At 41.4% G+C, this 18,499-nt stretch overlaps 4 protein-coding genes and 1 long non-coding RNA gene across 6 annotated transcripts; 2 read left to right on the top strand and 3 right to left on the bottom strand.

The window, feature by feature from the left end:
- Nucleotides 1–245: 245 nt before the first annotated feature.
- LOC124194907 (T-complex protein 1 subunit theta-like) lies at nt 246–2,692 on the bottom strand. Its single transcript, XM_046589301.1, has 6 exons — nt 2,483–2,692; nt 2,059–2,229; nt 1,671–2,001; nt 1,159–1,607; nt 657–1,097; nt 246–576 (listed from the first exon to the last, which is right to left on the bottom strand). Exons 1-6 carry the CDS (start codon nt 2,540–2,542, stop codon nt 388–390), a joined length of 1,641 nt encoding a protein of 546 aa, XP_046445257.1. The 5' UTR covers nt 2,543–2,692; the 3' UTR covers nt 246–387.
- A 184-nt stretch (nt 2,693–2,876) lies between these two features.
- On the top strand, nt 2,877–6,496 carry LOC124194898 (ubiquitin conjugation factor E4 A-like). Its single transcript, XM_046589289.1, has 6 exons — nt 2,877–3,007; nt 3,073–4,053; nt 4,121–4,626; nt 4,686–5,248; nt 5,306–5,702; nt 5,757–6,496. Exons 2-6 carry the CDS (start codon nt 3,099–3,101, stop codon nt 6,270–6,272), a joined length of 2,937 nt encoding a protein of 978 aa, XP_046445245.1. The 5' UTR covers nt 2,877–3,007; nt 3,073–3,098; the 3' UTR covers nt 6,273–6,496.
- LOC124194896 lies at nt 6,331–10,865 on the bottom strand. Of its 2 annotated transcripts, XM_046589286.1 has the most exons (8): nt 10,588–10,864; nt 10,116–10,527; nt 9,661–10,053; nt 7,476–9,596; nt 7,296–7,412; nt 6,903–7,226; nt 6,732–6,835; nt 6,331–6,667 (listed from the first exon to the last, which is right to left on the bottom strand). In XM_046589286.1, the coding sequence occupies exons 1-8, from the start codon at nt 10,722–10,724 to the stop codon at nt 6,490–6,492; spliced, it is 3,786 nt and encodes a 1,261-aa protein (XP_046445242.1). In that variant the 5' UTR covers nt 10,725–10,864; the 3' UTR covers nt 6,331–6,489. The 2 variants fall into 2 exon arrangements, with proteins under 2 accessions (XP_046445242.1, XP_046445241.1); XM_046589285.1 differs by having other exon boundaries at nt 7,296–9,596; nt 10,588–10,865.
- A 179-nt stretch (nt 10,866–11,044) lies between these two features.
- On the top strand, nt 11,045–13,287 carry LOC124194905 (DDB1- and CUL4-associated factor 5-like). The gene is made up of 6 exons (XM_046589298.1): nt 11,045–11,346; nt 11,407–11,593; nt 11,654–11,920; nt 11,980–12,373; nt 12,440–12,547; nt 12,619–13,287. The coding sequence occupies exons 1-6, from the start codon at nt 11,151–11,153 to the stop codon at nt 13,156–13,158; spliced, it is 1,692 nt and encodes a 563-aa protein (XP_046445254.1). The 5' UTR covers nt 11,045–11,150; the 3' UTR covers nt 13,159–13,287.
- Nucleotides 13,288–16,519: 3,232 nt separating this feature from the next.
- On the bottom strand, nt 16,520–17,739 carry LOC124194929. The gene is made up of 3 exons (XR_006875085.1): nt 17,491–17,739; nt 17,097–17,334; nt 16,520–17,033 (listed from the first exon to the last, which is right to left on the bottom strand). It is a non-coding gene; the product is annotated as an uncharacterized LOC124194929 (long non-coding RNA).
- Nucleotides 17,740–18,499: the final 760 nt, after the last annotated feature.

Genomic DNA, 18,499 nt, shown 5'->3' with positions numbered 1-18,499 from the left:
AACGATATTGAAATTACGATCCAATCCAAAAAATTACCCATGCAAAGTCGCCTACTTACTTTGACGTCCTGCTGAGATCGAGCTCATCGTGGTAGAGATTCTATACTTTGATATCGTTGCAACCTTGCAAATTTACATTATTAAAAATTAAGTTTTTAAAATTTCAAAACAAATAATCAAGTCAGCATTTTTTTTTTTTATTTGCTTAAGCCAACAAACACGATAATTGAAAAAAAACCTGAAACTAGTTTTGATGAATGTATTTTGCGGACAAAAGCTGTGGACAAAAATGTAGTTAGTGTGTTTAAGGAGATAGCATTTTCCCAATGCAACTGTGGAACTCAGCGAATGCGAGAAAGAAAAAGAAACTTCTTGTTCACTCAATGTTTAATCATCATCGGCGTCTTGTGCACCAGCATCACGTGCTTTCGGACCACCTGCTCTCTTCGCCATGATGATTTGATCGACACGAAGAACAGTGCAAGCTGCCGCAGTGGCGTACTTCATACCCCAGTATTTAGCCGCAAACAGGTCGACCACGCCGGATTCAACAGCATCAATCAAACCGCCTTGATCCTTAATGAACCAATTAGCAATACAATTTATCATATCGAAATGCGATTTAAATTGTCAAAAATTGATGAAAGAAAACTTACGTCGACACAGATGCCAGTAGTAGCTTTGCCTTCCTGGTGGGCAGCCAACAAAGCGGCTACGGTCTCGGTCGTCTTGAGTCCAGCGTTATCAGACAAGATCCGTGGGAAAGTTTCCAAAGCTTGTGCGAACCTTTGGATGGCGTACTGGTCCAATCCAGGGCATTTTTCGGCAAACTGGTTAATTTGCCTGGCTAGTTCGACTTCCACCGCTCCAGCTCCAGGTACAAGTCGACCGTCTCTAGACAAGACCTTGAAGTTGTTGATTCCATCATCAATCGCTCGCTCAATGTCGTCGAGGAAGTTGTCGGTAGCACCACGAACAATAATGGTGGCGATGCGAGACTCTTTCTCGTCTTGACGGAAGATGACGACTGCGGTGTCTCCAAACTCATCAGTGTAGATGTGATCAGCGTAACCAACTTCCTCGGCCGACGGAGGGGTCTTGAATCAAAAGAGATGAATGAATTCAATGAATTTAATGAATTTAAAAAGATTAATTTACCAAACGTGGAAGGGCAGTCGCGTTGATGGCTTTGCATAGTCGACGAAGATCAAATTTGGACTGGAGGCGGACACCCATAATACCGTATTTGTTGAGGTAATGCAGACAGAGATCACCAATCTTGCCACCAGAGACGATGACTTTAACGCCAGATGCTGCGATGGCAGCGATTTCTTTTTCCAGCATATTCTCCTCGCCACGAGAGAAATCAATCAACTCTTTGGAAGATTGGATCAAAACTGTTCCTTTGGTCTCAGTCTGGACAGAGTCAATGGGGCAAGTGTAGACGGCAATTTTGGCTTTCTCAGCTTTAGTGATGTCTCCTTCTACTTGACGCTTGAAAACCATTCCTTGTACGACCTGCGATTGATACAAGCTTCCACCAAGGATTTTGGAAACCCTCACGTTGTCAACGTTGAATGTCGTTTTCTTGTCCGGCAGGATTGAAACTGCGTTAAGAATTTATAAATCATTACAATTTGAAGTTGAATAATTCTTTTACATTTACGTACCACAAGCTTCAGTGATGAGCGGAGTCAGGAAAGACTCGTTACCATATTGCTTGGACATGATAGCGGCTGTAATGGCTTTTGTAATGACATCCGAATCTTGAACATTCTCAACAGTCTGGCACACCAAATTAGGCAAAATTTCTAAGGCCTTTTCTAAAGCTTTCTCATAGCCTTCAGCGATTTCATTTGGAGTCAGGCCCATACGAATTAGAGCTTCAGCTTGTTCCAGCAGGGCACCAGCCAAGATGATGACAAAATTTGTTCCATCACCAACTTCTTGTTCTTGCATTTGAGAACCAAGAATCATCATCTTGGCAGCAGGATGTTCCACCTAAACCAGATTGTATTTTATAAAAAAATTCTTTTGTGAAACCAAAAATATTCTTACGTCAAGCTCCCTAATGATTGTGGCTGCATCGTTTGTAACAAAGAGTTTTCCCAAGTGATTGATAACCATTTTGTTCATGCCAATGGGACCATAAGCTGTCTGCACAGTTTCTGCTAGCTGCTTACAAGCACTGATGTTCCTGATGACAGCCTCTTCTAGACCTTGAAACATCTGTGGGGAAGAATTCAGGGTTTTTCATTACCAAATTAAGATTATTACGAAAATAAACGAAAAGATGTCTGGGAAAAAATTCCATCAGCTTTACTTAGTTCCCATAGTCAGGCATTCTAACATAAATGTTTCCTTCCATCGCTTAATAAAGCAAAGTTCAAAAACTCATTTTTTGACACACGTCGGGCATCACCAAGACGACCAGTCACGAGAAACGTCAGTTGAATCGGTAAAGTGTATAAATTGTTCTTACCCGCGAGCCCTCTTTCATCATTTGCTGGAAACCGGGTGGTTTAGGTACGTGCATCGCCATTTTTGAGAATTAAAGTTTCCAGCGACTTGATTTAAAGGAAATAATTAAAGAGACGTTGAATCAAGGAGTTGCCCTGTCGAAGCAACGTGCAGATTCACACCGGGTGACAATGGCTTCGTCTGAATGGTATGATTCAACAACGTTGACTAATAATCAACCAGATTTCCCATGCTTTTAAAAAGAATTCAAGAAAAATATACATTTTATTCATGTCCAAGATTATTATCTAAATTTGAAACAGAAAATTATTATTTAAAATAATTTTTTCATTAACCTTCTTATTTGTTTTTACATTTTTTCGTGACTGGCAAGAAAAAAATAGAAATTTCGAGAAAACCGTAGCAGAAGACATCTGGGAAACGTCAGTCAGCTGATCACATCAATGAAAACAAAATAAACATATTTTTGCATTGCTAATCATTTTCACAAATTGAAAAATATTAAGACACCTTGGATAAATTTGCGGTATAAATTTTCTTGTGAAAAATCCTATGTATTTGAAAGGAATTTAACAAATGTTATTGCAACAGGCGCTAATACCAAGAATCTGTATAAAATGACGGATAACAATCCCTTCCTCGCATTATTCAGCAAAGAAGTTGGAAACCCTAACGTAACGTCGGTTTCAGATGCACCAAGACAAGATTGTCACAATATTCCTAAGCAAGAGAATGGCAGGTTCAATGAATTTGCTGAAAATGTGTTTAGGCTCACACTCAAACCTCAGCAAATGAAAAATTCCACATTATTCTATATGAAGGACTTGTCCAAAGCCTTAAATCAAGAATGTTTCGATCAGACAGCACTGGACCAAGCTGTTCTCGAGTATGCCGTTGGACTGCAGCATTCGTTGGTTAATTATCTATTCCAGTGTTATGAGCGCTCTCTTACCCATGGTGATGAGCCAGAGATTCATGATGTAAGAAAAACCATCTTTGTCAACCTGGACTTGGCATTCTCTCAACCAGAATTGTTTCCTGAGCAAAATCTGCATGAAGATTTTCTTCAACTGCTCGCCTTCTCCTCTGAAGACACCTCTACATTTCTAGACAGTTTTGTACAACACCTTCTAGCACCCGAAAATCCTGCCGGTGTTACAGAGGTGTTTTTACCTTTATTTGCCAGCTTAAAAACCAAGCTGACCAACATGCACCTGCTAATGGGAAATCAAAGTGAATTGGACGCCATGATGGTCTTGAGCAAACAACCGACGCTGGCGAAAGACATGGTTTCTATTTCAATTTTGAATGAAAATATCATAGGCAAAGTTGGGAAGCAATGCGAGCAAACTCTACTGGGTTCCCTCTTCTTGTGCTCCTGCATTCCACGCGTCCCAGGAACGCCTTCAGACTTTTTCGACCGACCTTCAAGATCACCGCCCGGTGTTCACGCCACCACCGAAGGAAACATTTGGTCTGCCTCAGAGCGCATTATGGACAAAGTTTATAAAATATTCTATAACTTGTTTAAATCTTCACCGGAAGTTCAAAATCTCACCCGAAAATGGCTGGGTAATTTTAACCTTTTAATAAAAAACTTAAAAAAGGTGGAAATAATTTTCTTTTGTTGATTTTCTAGGGCAAGTATTGGAGTTAAACAAGGCTCGTGGGCAAATGTGGGCCCAGCATGATATGACAGCACAGGTCCACTGCGTTTCCGACGGATTCATGACCAATTTAGGTGCTGTGCTCCTTCAGCTCTGCCGGCCATTCTGTTCTACCGACGACCCGAAATCTTGCGATCGTCTCAGTAAAATTGACGCGACATTTTGTACCGCCAAAGAGACCAAAGACAATGGCGTGCACATTGCTGATCTGCACAAGGAAACGTGCCTCATTACGCAGGAGAACCGACCTGCAGCCAAAAGCCTTCCTTATTCATTTTCCACTGAGCTGTTTTACATGACCCACCGGGCCCTGGAGTTGGGCGCTAAAGCTGTTCACAGTCAAATGCTGCAGATGAGCCAGAATTTCAATCGCCTTCAAAGAGCTTACCAAGACGCCGAACAAAGTGGCCAAACTCCCGTAGCCCAGCAAATCCAAGAACGAATGGATGTCATGATGTCCAGCTACCTTTGTTTTAAGGTGAAAAAATTGAACCTTTATTTAAAATAGTCGTTGGTCTGACTTTATTTTTGTTACAGGCGGTTTTGTTAGTACCTGAATGGTTGAAAATGCAGTTCGAATTTATCATGGCCACATCCAAGTGGCTGTGTGGTACAGCGTTGGGTGTCCATCCGTCAAACGTGACGTCTTGTGACGTAAACAAGGAGCACTCGTCGGAATTGTTGACTTGCATTCCAGAATTTTGTTTGTCCAACGTCATGGACTTTGTTGTCTTTGTCAACCGCTTCTCTCCCGGCACGCTGGATCGAGGCCAACTGGACGATTTGCTGACTTTGATTGTAGTTTTCATGGGATCGCCAAACAGGCTTAAAAATCCGCACATGAGAGCCGGAATGGCTGAAATGTTGGACGGTTTGATGCCGCCGGATCGAGGCCATGCAGCTCCGCCCAGTTCGAGGACGGCTCTCTTCGTGAAACATCCCCGTGCCAACGATGTTGTCGGCACTCTTCTTCACGTTTTCGCTAGTATTGAAATGACTGGCCAAGGAGTGGCTTTCGAGCAGAAATTCAACTATAGGAGGCCCATGTACGCGGCCATGAAATTCCTCTGGAGTTTGAAACTTCATCAACGACAGTTCAAGTAATTCCACCTCCTTTTCAATAATTCAATTAACATAATGAATTTATTTTTGGCCAGGGTGCTGGCAGCGGAAGCGGAAGCCAACATGGAAGCCGCCCAACCGCCCTTGTTCCTTCAGTTTGTCAATCTCCTCATCAACGACGCCATTTATTTGCTGGACGAAGGACTGTCGTACATGGCCCAGCTGAAAGAGCAGCAACAACAGAGGGAAGACGGTTCGTGGCCAAATGTTCCAGCAGGTCCCCAGCGCCATCAAAGGGAGGCCACCTATCAGCACATAACGATGCTGGCCAGGTTCCACAATTTGATGGGTCGCGAAACGATCCGCATTCTTGAAATGATGACGACAGAAATCAAGGGAGTCTTTGTCCATTCAACAATGGTCGACAGGGTAGCCTCAATGCTCAACTACTTTCTCTTGCACTTGGTGGGGCCTAAAAAACGGGACTTTAAGGTAACGTAACTTCTTTTAAAATTGAAATTCTGACTAATTTTCTTTTTCTTATAGGTCAAAGACGTTGGTGATTACGAGTTCGATCCTGCCGAATTAGTTTCATGCATTTGTCAGATTTATTGCCATTTGAGCTCGGTCGATGTGTTTTGCACGGCCGTTTCACAAGACGGACGCTCGTATAGTCCTCAGCTGTTTGGATTGGCTGAGGATGTGCTCAGCAGGATCGGTCGAGGGGCCCTGATTGGTGACTTGCAGCTGGTGGCTAAAAAAGTGTCTGAACTTGCGAGCGCCAAAGCCTCGGACGAAGATTTGATCAGTTCCGCACCGGACGAGTTCCTCGATCCCATCATGTCGTCCATTATGATGAATCCAGTCATTCTCCCTTCGTCACGAGTTACCGTCGATCGATCCACCATCGCTAGACATTTACTGAGCGATCAAAGCGATCCTTTCAACCGATCCCCTCTGACTATGGAAGACATACTACCCGATGATGAGCTGAGAGAAAAGATCCACAAGTGGATAGCAGAAATGAAGAAAAAGGCCGTTACTCCTGTTGATCCTGCTTGAAAGAATCTGAAAATTGTTTCTTGTTTTGTGGGTTATTCGTTTTTGTTTGTTGTGTGAATATTTGAAAAATTTAGTATATTGGAATCAGATTTATTTGTTTTCCGATAGGTAAATAATTCAAGTGCAGGGTATGGGGAAGGAAACAAGGCGTTCATTTTCATATGATAAGAAGGGCAGGACGTCAAACATGAATTAAAGTGTGAATAAACCTTTTTCATTATTTATGGACGAGATAGCGCTCGAGTTCACGCATCTTGTCGTTGAATTCGCGAGGCTTGATGGAAGACACCAATTGAGTGGCCAGAGCGTGTCGGAACTGTTCCAAGTCCAGGGTTGAGCCCGCTGAGGCATTGAGCAAAGTTGTGGTTAAATCGCGCCAAACGCTATTATGTCCACTGGATAAAAAACGGTGCAACTGTCAATAAACATTTCACAACATTAACAAAGGAAAAAATTTACCGTTTCAAGGTGGGCACTTTCCACTGAGCTTCTGAGTAAATTATTTTGCAGTGGACTCCCATCAGCATCGTGTAAATAGAGGTGGCCAATCCATAATAGTCCAACTGAAAATTAAAAGTTATGAAATTAAGTTCAAAGTAGAACTAACAAAAATTTTGGCTAAAATTTAACCTGGTAACTCCACGGCTTGCCGTCCCTCATTTCTGGGCATTTGTCATCTTGAAAGACGTGCATGAAAGCGGTCCTGTCGGAATACAGAGCCAGATCGATGCTACGACCGAAATCGATGAGCTTCAGGGTGCGTTTATCTTGAGCTAAAACTTCCTCGGCAGTCCAATTCTCGGATGAGTGAAGGATGGACGTCAAAGGACTCTGCAGTAAAATATTATCCGGCTTGATGTCGGCATGCAGAATGCCACACTCGTGCATATCACTCACAATAGAGAGCAACTGCAAACTAAAGTGATACACGAGCGATTCCGGCATACTTGTGTTCTATTCATATTTTTTTAAAAAAGTTGGTTATTTCATTATTCTTATGCAAATTTATTTAAAATTGTTTACCTTTAATTTGTAGCTATTAATGAGATCCAACAAGGTTCCATGGGGAAGGTATTGGTTGACCAGAATACTACCGCTGTCGTAAAAATATCCGCAATTAACCGTCATCACCGAGCCGGACTGCAATAAGATTTTAAAAATGTAATTACAGGGAAAATAATTAAGTAAATGGAAATAAATTACGGTTGGTGAGTCGGCCAATCGACGCTGTAATTCAGATGTGATGTAATACTCCCAAATGCCGTCGGAATCTTGGACTTTGAGGACAAGACGCTGGCCTTCCTCGTTGGCTTCGTAGATTTTGGCATAAGCACCTTGGCCTATTTGCTGCTTGATGACGTACTGATTCCCGCCAAGCTGGACGCTCGAATTGCTCCGCAACCACGGCAACCGACCGCTGACGGGGTAGAACCCGTTGCGTTCGTGAAGTGGGATGGCCAGTTGAGTGAGTTGAGTGTTGCGGTGATCCATATCAAAAGGATCGAAATGCGGCGGATAGATGCGGGCAACATCGGTACAGTGAAGGCTGCGGCCGACACTCAAGCGACTTTGATGAGCCAATCCAGTGGTTCCAGCACTGCTGCCGGAGGAGGAATAATATTCTCGAGATCTTTCATCGATGGGACTCAATCCCCTCAAAGTCCTAGACGAAGCGGCCGGAGCAGCGACTGAAACTGCGATGCCAGTAGATTCCGCGCTGGCCTGAAGTGCTCGACCTCGAGGCAAATTAAAAGTGGCTTCTTCTACGGCTGCCAGAGGTTGCTGCTGTCGAGAAGTCAGAAGCGGAGTGCTCTGGATGCGAAGGTTATTGGCAAAAGCCATGGCGGAAGGAACGGTGAAATCGACATCGTCATTTAACTGGACGCAATAATGGCGTGTCTGTTCATCCTCGTCTCCGGCAAAAAGAGCTCGACTGACACCAGACGAGGGATGAGGAGGTTGGACTACGGCTCCTGGCTCCTCCTCCTCTTCCGTGTTCATGTCTTCTTCCACCAGACCGGCAGGATCACATGGGATGTCGATAGAAGGGACCAAGATGCCACTCAGTTGTCTCTTGACGACAGGCTCCTGGACGTGAGAGGCAGGCGGGACATTCTCTTTGAAATTGTCCTCTTCCGGAATCGGATTCTCTTGACAGGTTGGCATGATGGAAACAATGGCAGACAGCGGTTTGCGAACCTTTGGCACTGACGGGGCGTGAGAAACGACGTTCTCTTGGTCGAATGGAGCGTTCTCATCCATAATGGTGAAGCGTTTGGGTTGAATGGCCGCTTCCTCCGGTTCGGTGAACACGGCAAATGGTTTCGGCAATGAAGATTTGGAGACGGGAGCACTTTCGTCGGGGACGTCAACCATCGAAGGATCTTTGAAAATAGAAAATAGGGACTTTCTGGCCGGTTTGGGCTCAGTTTTCGGTTCTGGCAGGAGAACGCTGGCGTTGAACCAACTCTTGACACTTGAAAGAGCTTGTTTAGTGTTGACAGTTGGAGAGGATCCGCTCCCACCAGTTGGGCTGTTTTGTTCCACTGGACGAGGTGAGGGTACCTTGCAGGGTGGACTAGCCACTCTTCGACGGGGTACCAACTGGATATCAAAATCCAATCCAAACAAATCAGTTTGAACCGAAATTTCGCGTGTAGTAGGTGCATCTTTCTTCGGTTCACAAGGTAGAATAGGAATAGGATCAGATGGCAATGCAGGATTCTGCTCCGACAAAGCCAATGCGGAGATTTGCACTTCAACTGGAGGGGCTTCTGGTACGGGCGATTGAGTAACAGTCGGTTTAGAAGGGACTGCTCTGGCTGCGTAATATTGAGCGCGCAACTGTTCAAAGCTCAACTCCCGACCCCCCGGGTACAACGCCTCAATGTCGCAATGCCATTTTTCGTTGGGTTTGAGCGGCGGTGGTGGTGCAACAATTTTGGGAGTTTTAGCTTTTGGGGTGATGGCAGAAACATCGGATGGTGTTCGATTCTTCAAGCTCTTTTCTTTGGACCGGACGTTCAGGAGCGCGGCGGAAGAGATTGGGGTGACTGGCGTTTCCGTTTGGGCTGCAGCTACAGTGGGATAACGGCCGGAGCGCTCGTAGCACTGACGTCGAATCTCTTCAAAACTGAATTCCCGGTGGCCTACCGTGATCTTATTGAGATCGCACATCAATTTGACTTTGGGGTTTTCACGCTCAAACAGCGTCTGAGGGTTCAATTTGGTTGGCGCGGCCGACTTGTCCTTTAGCGCTCCACTGAAACCGTCGGTCGCTTTGCGCTGACTAGACGGCAATGGAATGTCATCATCCACATGAACCTGAGATAGAATTAAATGTTTAAGCAGATGGAATAATAAACATGGATATTTAAAAATGAGTGACCTGAAAGCTGGGTTGAGCGGGAATAGCCGGAACAACTTCGTTGACTACCGACTGGGCTTCAGTCCATTTGGTTGGTTTGAGCGAATTTTCCGCCTTCATCACCGACTGAATGGGGAGAGCTACTTTGGAACTGATGAGCGTTGATTGAGTCCCACCACCAGGATTGTTTTCGTCGTCTAAAATAAAGATGGGCTTGTTGTTTCCTTTGGAAACAGTCGATGCTGGTGGTAAAAGACGATTGTTTTGAAATTTCCGTACAGTTGTTCCTGAACGAATGCTTGGGGCTTTGCTTTCCGTCTCCAATTCCCCGAAGGCGTTACGGCTTGGCTCATTGTTCTCGTCCAAGGGAACAGGGTTGGTCATTGTTTTGAAAAGGGCACTGGCCACTCGAGCCTGAAATGGTGAGAGGAAATTAATTAGTGAAAAGTCTAATATGAAATTTTTGGAAAGCATACTTGATAATGTTTAAAATTTTCTTCCAGTTTGATAAGAGGCTCTGCTTTATTTTGCAGACCTAGCATGTAGATTCGGGTCCCTTCTTTAAAATTGGAACAAGCCTCCAATGTCTCAGCCCAATGAATATAAAAACTGGCCAATTTGTGAAAATAGCCAGCACCATAGAGTTGGTTGTACCATTCTGCATTGTTCTCAGTCAGATCCAAGTAGCGTAGATATATCTCGAGTAAGCGAGGATCAGACTGGTATTGAGTTGAGTCTCTCAGCTTTTCAAGGCACTGTTCCAGCACCATCTGCAAATCACTCTCCTTGCCACCCTGTGGATAATTTTCTTCCACCCACTGGATGTATCGGCTCCACAGTTCAAGTGGATCTGAGCCATCATAAGCCATGATGTCAAGTTCCATAGCCCTACACAATCAATGAAATTACAATTTCTGAAAACTAGTAAATGTGTTTAAAGGTCAATACTTTCGCTGTTCATTTCGTTGATGCTTGGCATGATCTTCACCGACGGTTAGGGCTGTCAACAAGCTGCCGATATTTCTTCCATGCTTTAATGGCTGAATGTTTTCTTTGCTGAGTTCCCATTCGTAATTGTCTCCCATTTTCAGTCCAATTAAAAAAAGCTAACTTATCAAGTAAAATACGTCCATGGGAGACAGAACACTAAAACACTTTGTCTACTTCTCTAGATAACCGCCAAAGCTGTTGCTTTCCTTTCAGAAAATGTAATAGAAATTTCGAATCAAGCTTGGACTCCCCACGTTGCCATTCCGTATCCAACAAATGTGTAATTTGTCAATATGATTTGAATAATTTGTTTAGCAGTTTATTTTTAAATTAAATTTATTTGAAAAATTTAGATATAATTAATGAAATTATTCGAGAATAATATTGTTGTTTTAAATCCCCGAAAAATAAAATTGGCATTCGCAAATTTGCTTTAAGTCGTCTGCAACTGTTTAGGTTCTCAAATCTTATTTCTTATTCGGATTTTGTGTCTAAAATTGAATTAAAAGACACGTGTGAAAATGTTGCGGTCTAAAAGAAAATACAGTCTCGTTGATCGGTTTGTAACTCGAAATTTGATAGGTAGTGAAATTAGTGATGGTATATTTGCGGACTGGTGTGAAAAGTCTTGTTCCTTGTTCAAAAAGGATTTGCTTGCTCATTATGGTTGTGTGAATGCCGTAGAATTTTCAGACGACGGGACCATCTTTGTTTCTGGTTTTTTAATAAAAAATTTCGCCTCATAGAATTCTTTTTTAATGGTTTGTTTTCATTCAGGGAGTGATGATAGGAGAGTATTGCTATGGTCCATTTCAGAAGCCTTTAATAATCACCAGAAGAGCAAACCCATTACCATGGAAGCTGAACATGGTTCAAATGTATTTTGTTTAGCCATTAGTCAGGACAATCAAAGGATATTTTCGGGTGGAAATGATTTGCAGACCATAATCCATGACACAAAATTGCAAGTTTTTAATTCAACAAAACACTGAAGAATACTATAATTATTCTGTTTGTTTTCTAGAGCCAAACCTGTTGACTATTTCCTTCATGAAAAGCCTGTGTACAGCATATCCTTGCAACCTGGCAGTCAAAATATCTTTGCTACAGCGTGCGACGATGGGAAATTAAGAGTCTTTGACATGCGATGCAGCGTGTCAGCAGAGACAATCCTCGCTTCCAAGCGATCTCCTTTTCATTCAATCATGTTTCACCCAATTGAAGGAAGACTTGTGGCCTCCGCCAGTGCCAAAGACGGCCCAGAATTGTGGGATCTACGTAATCCATTAACGTATTGCATGAAACATTTTATATTTATTTGCGAAATGTATTAACTTTCTAATTAACAAGGTGCCTTCACCGTTATCCCAATGAGAAAGGAGCAATGAGTGTCCGATTCAACTCGTTGGGTGACCGACTCCTTTGTCTACGAAGAAGGGAACCGCCTAAAATCTATTACCTCTACCGAGAAGGAGAAATTCAACTACGTGCCGAAGACTACAACAACGCCTGTACTATGAAAAGCTGTTGCTTTGCTGGCGACAGGGACGAGTACGCCATTTCAGGCTCGGATGACCACAATATTTACATCTGGAGAATCCCTACAACAAGTGAAGATGATGATAATCACGTTGTTCAAAATGCACACATGGTATTGAAAGGACATCGTTCCGTAGTCAATCATGTCCGATACAATTCCCTCACCTGTTCATTGGCTTCGTGTGGAGTAGAAAAAATGATTAAGGTAATCTAAGCTCCTAAATTACGATAAAGATTTGGTTTTAAATGTATTTTTCTAAATTTCTAACAGATCTGGACTCCGTTTGCTTTCCCTGGATCATCAGGAGGCCTTGACCGATCATCGGCGGAAGACCCGAAACCTCGGAAACGGTTGAGCCGATTAACAAGAGATTGCAACGTTAGTTTACTTTTTATTTGGTCATTTTCATTCGACTCGTGTAATTATTTCTTTTACAATTTTTTTCCTAGATGATTCTTGCTCCTAGCCCCAATTTCCGAACGACGGATGAAGACAAAAAGATGTTGGCCTTTTTCGATCTCTTAGTGGAGCGTTCCTCCTGGATCAGTTCAGGAGAAGAAGAAACAACTGATTCAGAGGATGAAGATGATGAGGATGAGGAAGACGATTCCGATCATGGTGATGATAATGAATACAGTACCTCGCAATCGAGTTCTCCAGCGAGTTCTGAAAATGAAGAATCGTTTGAAATCGACTCAGTCTCCACACCGTCAAGTTCTTCCTCGTCCGATGCCGAGGAACCAGTTGCTGGACCTAGTGGAATTCAATTCAACAACTTGGACGAGTCCTCAAAATTAGAACTGCCGTCTCAGTTGTACACTCGTTGTTTTCCAGTAAAACTCACCTTAAAGACATCGTCGTCAGAAGATGATGATGTCGAAAGACCAACGCAAGAAAGGGATCAAGATCCAATAGTGTTTCGATCGTTACAGGAGAACAGAAAGAGACAGTTCCGCAGGAGAACCAACAGCTCGAGTTCTTCGTCTTAACAATTTTTGTAATTCGAAAAATCTTATTCCCGATTCGGTATTCTCCGTGTCTTTCATAATTGTTTGCTATGCAATTCTTAATTCTTCATAATGGCGACGTTAAATAAAGAAAGATTGTTAAAAATCTAACATGCTAAATGTATTTTGATTGATACCGATGGGCCATCATTTGTAACATTTTTATTAATTGTATTCCATTTTGTTTTGTAAGTAACCAATTTTACTCATTTGTTGCAATCTGGCAATGTGCGTGATTGTAGATTGCAGACTACAATTCAGAAACCCAACAAACACATTATTCAAGAATCAAGATTCTATTCAAGTGAAAGTGAAACCACAGACTAAGAATAGAAAGACGACTTTCTCCTATACAGCCAATGAGGATCATGCTCGTGGCTCCCGCTGCGGCGCTGCGATCGATTTAGAGGAGACTTTTCGGTGAATTTTCCTTTATCCCTACTGATTAGAGTCTTCACACACCTTAATTTTAAAAATTGACTTTTTGTGCTAAGTTTTTACTTTTTACTTTGTTATTTTGTTCGTGATTTCTTGATTATGTAATAAAAATTTCAAATAGATTGGTTTATTTATTTGTGCCTTAAAAAATTGGTTTTTTAGACACCCTTTCTCGCTTATTTTGTGACGAATAATAATGAATCGTGAAACGCTGGACTAATAGACTATTCATTTGGCGCCTAAATTATCCTGAATTCCAAACGACACAAGAATCCAGCGTTTCACGATTCATTATTATTCGTCACAAAATAAGCGAGAAAGGGTGTCTAAAAAACCAATTTTTTAAGGCACAAATAAATAAACCAATCTATTTGAAATTTTTATTACATAATCAAGAAATCACGAACAAAATAACAAAGTAAAAAGTAAAAACTTAGCACAAAAAGTCAATTTTTAAAATTAAGGTGTGTGAAGACTCTAATCAGTAGGGATAAAGGAAAATTCACCGAAAAGTCTCCTCTAAATCGATCGCAGCGCCGCAGCGGGAGCCACGAGCATGATCCAAGACGGTTCCTCTCAGCCCTATAGGGACGATCGTGGTCTTTCTATTCTTAGTCTGTGGTGAAACTGTGAGTGATTCAATCAACAATAAACATATGGAAGCCCAAAACCGCCACTTTTTCCATATAATAATGATTTTCAAAATATCATTATATAAAACAGAAAAGAATAAATAAACTGAAAAAAGTGTTACATAAAAACCAAAAAGAGTGTAATATAAAAAAAAAAGTTGATATAAAAAGCAAAAAAAGTCAATATAAAACCCAAAAAAAAGTCAATATATATAAAAAAATATTCAATATATATATAAAAAAAATTCAATATAAAAACTGAAAATGTATTATATTAAAAGCAAAAAGAGTATAATATAAAAAACAAAAAGTTGATATAAAAAGCAAAAAAAAATCAATATAAAACCCCCCAAAAGTTCAATATATAATCCCAAAAAAGTTCAATATAAAAATGGCAGCCACCTAGCGGTCAAAATAATTACTTCATGCCACATCTCCACCCCCTTTATAGCCAGTTTGAATGCAGCTTCTTCCGCGATACGCGCTCAATTTGAGCGTATTATTTAATCCTATATTTAAAAAAGCGCAAGAAAGCGTAAGAAAAAAATGATGATTGCTACCCCGGATGGAATCGAGTGACTATAGCCCACCCCAAACGACGACAGCATCAAACACCATTTCAATTCCTAATTTGTCGATTTCTTTTCATTCCCCCCTCACTTTTTTCCTCTCTCTCCTCTCATTTCGTGTTATTTTTATTTCTGGGTTCTTCTCGTATGCCTTCGAATTGATGGCTGAAGAACTTGCGCGTCATAATAAGATGAGCTCGACAATAGGGCAACAACTGCTGCGCACGCTGTGACGGTGCGGAGAGATCAGATGGCAATCAGTTGATGTGTACGGGTCAAACATCTACTTTGACGTCCACTTCTTACGTGTGTTTATGTTTATATTCCCCATCGTGATGGAGACAAGAGTCTTTCGGAGAATGTTATCTATTCCCCCCCCCCTCTCTCATCTGTGATAGCGCCGCTCGTTTTTAATTAAAAAGAGAGAGACGATACCTTCATCATCACCGTAGCAAAAACATCCAAAACTGCGCTGTGTCTATCGATCGGATATAGGTATGGATCGCCCAAGATATAATAGCGTTATAGGGGTATTTTACTTGATGGTTATGTCATATCGTATAGAGAGACGATTATTTCATCAACATGAAAATAAAGTTGGTGTTTTTTAAATATTCATGGACGAAATTGAAAAAGAAAAATGAACGACTCGTAATATAACCGCGGTTATATAATGATCCTTAATCTTTTGACGATCATCATCATCTTCCCCCTAAAGTATTCATTTGTATATTTCGTGAGAGTGGATAAACAAAAGAAAACGACGCTGTTCTCTTTGTTGGTTGTTTTTTCAAATATTTATTTTGATCCCTCAATAGCAGATGAGATGGATGTCGTCATCCAGCAGCAACAGTCGGAAGTCGGAACAACCAATATAAGCGATTAAATTTGTCATATAGCCAATCTCTGTTTGATTTAATATGGCAGAGTGACTCTTGAGTCACAAAACATCAATGCATTTTCAATGAAATTCAGTCGGATGTCGGAGCTTACCGAGTTTGCCTATATATCTACGACTTCCAGTAGAATGCTTGACTTGTCTATATCTCTTCTTTTGTGATTCGGCGGCTTGTTTCTTATATATATATGTGAAATGTATATATTGTTCTTCCCCTCGTTCACCCTCAAGGGTCGATTTGATAAATTTTATTCCTCGGCGATCTATTTCTCTCTCTCGAAAAAACCACCGAATTTCCCTGTGTGATGTTTTGACGAAATCAGCCGCCGAATCTTGTCGTGATGCCGGCTACCGTACATATCATATCATATAATAACACCCCTTGAAGTTATACTACATCTGTGTTATATTTAAGGCTCTTTTTTTTACTATTCTGTTTCTACCCCGCCTGCCATATACAAATTGTTTCATGCCAGCGCCTCAAAGGGTCTCGTCTATATCATATACGAAGGGAGGGTATACTTCATAGACCCAACAAATAAAAGTTGAAGAGGGTCGAAATCATAACCATGGAAAGAATAAGCTTAACATTTCTTATTCTCTGATGGCCATAGATTTTAGAGTAAGAAAATTGGAACGCCCGACTTTCGCTGTGGGGGTTGAAGGGAGATTCCATAAAACAAGGTCGAGGGGGTTATTATATTTATTATTGGACGTGTATAGCGATAGGCATCGCGCAGTTGTACTCTGCTGGGCAGAGATCAGTTCGATGATGGCAATAATATAGCAGACAATTGAAAACCTTGTGTAGTACAACAGCGCGGTTTATTATTATATGTCTAGGCCTATTGAAAGAGATGCTGTCGGCTATTATGTACACAGACAAATGGAGAGAATTGCGCAGGAGGATGGAGGAGAATAAGAGATCAAGGAGAAAATAAAGGCCTGGTTCGACTGTGGGTTCGACTGAAGGGGGAAAAATGGAACTACCAGGTGCTGTGCTCTTGTGAGACAAGCTGTGTGGCCAGGGCTGCTGCTGCTGCTGGTGCTGGAGGGTTTTCTCATTTTCCCTTTTTGCTTGGTCATTGATGACACAGTGAGCTGCACTGTGCTGTGTGTGTGCTGGATTCTCTTTTTCAATCTCTTCTTCTTCTTTCTTTTTTTCTTTCTTTTCCGTAAGCAGAGTAGAAACCCACACCAAACTGACCAATCATGGAGATGTCAGCTCCGGCAGAGAGGGCTTCCATGAAAGCTTTAGTTCCAGACTTGGCAATAGTACCCAAGTTTTTAACCAAATCAGCCTTGATCATGCCGATACCACTAAAGAAAAACAGAACAGTCAAATTTGTGTTCAAATAGGAGGAACTAAATTTCTCAACTTACATTTACATGAGAGTGAGACTACAGTCATCCTTGTTGGGGACAATCTTGATTTTAAGATCCTTACCGCTGTCCAACTTGCTTGGGTCAGTCAGGGATTCATAACGGATCTTGTCTAGGGCATTTGAGGAGTTGGAGATAAACTATAGAAGGTGTTGATAATCAAGCTCATAAGCTGAGCAATCTTGGCCTGGAATGTGAAAGTCTCAGTTTCGTCTTACATTTTAACTTCTCCAGGCATCTAAAAAGGAAAAGGAAAATATTTCAGTAAGAAATTTTTGTCAATTGCGGTAGATCACACTCAAAAATTGAAATTCTACATTTCTATGAACTTGAGGCATACCAAAAAATGTGTAAAATAACCAATTTGTTTGTCTAAACCATTATTATAACTTACTTTGCTTTTAAACGTAAACAAACAAACCGGACGCTTTACTGTTCACGTTGGGTGGGGATCTACATGTATACAAGGCCGTCGGGCACTCGTAAAAACGGCCACCAAATTCGCTTCTTGTTAGGCCTGCAAATGTGATCCATTTTAAAGAGATTTATTTTTTAAATCTAATGCCTACAAAATTTTTGCGTGATTGGTGTCACAATTACGTAAATTTAAATGTCTAATTACTGCAATTGAATTTTTTACTAGAAGGGAAACAGTTCTTTTCAGGCCAGTGGCGCTAGTAGTATGCTTCCGATAAGCATAGCGCGCCACCGCTGCACAAACGCTTTAAAGCCAAATTCTGTTTCTCACATGTTCAGTCGCGTGGTCGCAGAGCACCAGAGAGGAGGTGCTGAATTTTTTTTTTTAAATTTCTTTTTCGTGTTTTTAGCTTTGGATACCAAATGGATTATTGTGAGCTCAAATGTGTTTTTTTTTTTTTATTGTGAAGTCGGATTTGGCTGAATTGTATGGGCTAGCTGGGGTAGTGCCCATTTTTGAAATTTCTTTGTTTGTGTTTTTGCCCTGGATACCAAATGGATTATTGTGTGCTCTACTGTATTTTTTTTATTGTTAAGTCGGATTTTGCTGAATGGTATGGGCACCGGCACCCAGATGCTGGGGTAGTGCCCATTTTTTAAATTTCTTTTCCGTTGAGACCTACCCCTTTTGTCAACTACAAATCATTGAGAACATTGCTGTTGTGTAGAGACTGCGAATAACCTTTGCGAACTGAAATTGGACTAATACTTTTAACAATTAGTACTGCGGACAAGATTTACAATTACAAAATAACTGTTTGAAATTTTCTGTTGTATTTTGAAAGTTCATTAGGGACATTTTAATCTAATGTAAATAGAACTTCAACTTTTTACTATTAACATAGTACTGCGAACAACTATTGCAGTTAGGTTAGGACTGCGAAAAACCTTTTTCAATTACTGCAACACTTTACGATTCCATTTCT

Source organism: Daphnia pulex, chromosome 5, assembly GCF_021134715.1.
Source record: "Daphnia pulex isolate KAP4 chromosome 5, ASM2113471v1".
Classification (NCBI taxonomy): domain Eukaryota; kingdom Metazoa; phylum Arthropoda; class Branchiopoda; order Diplostraca; family Daphniidae; genus Daphnia; species Daphnia pulex.
Note: the sequence above shows the minus strand (reverse complement) of the source record. Positions and strands in the feature narration are given on the sequence as shown.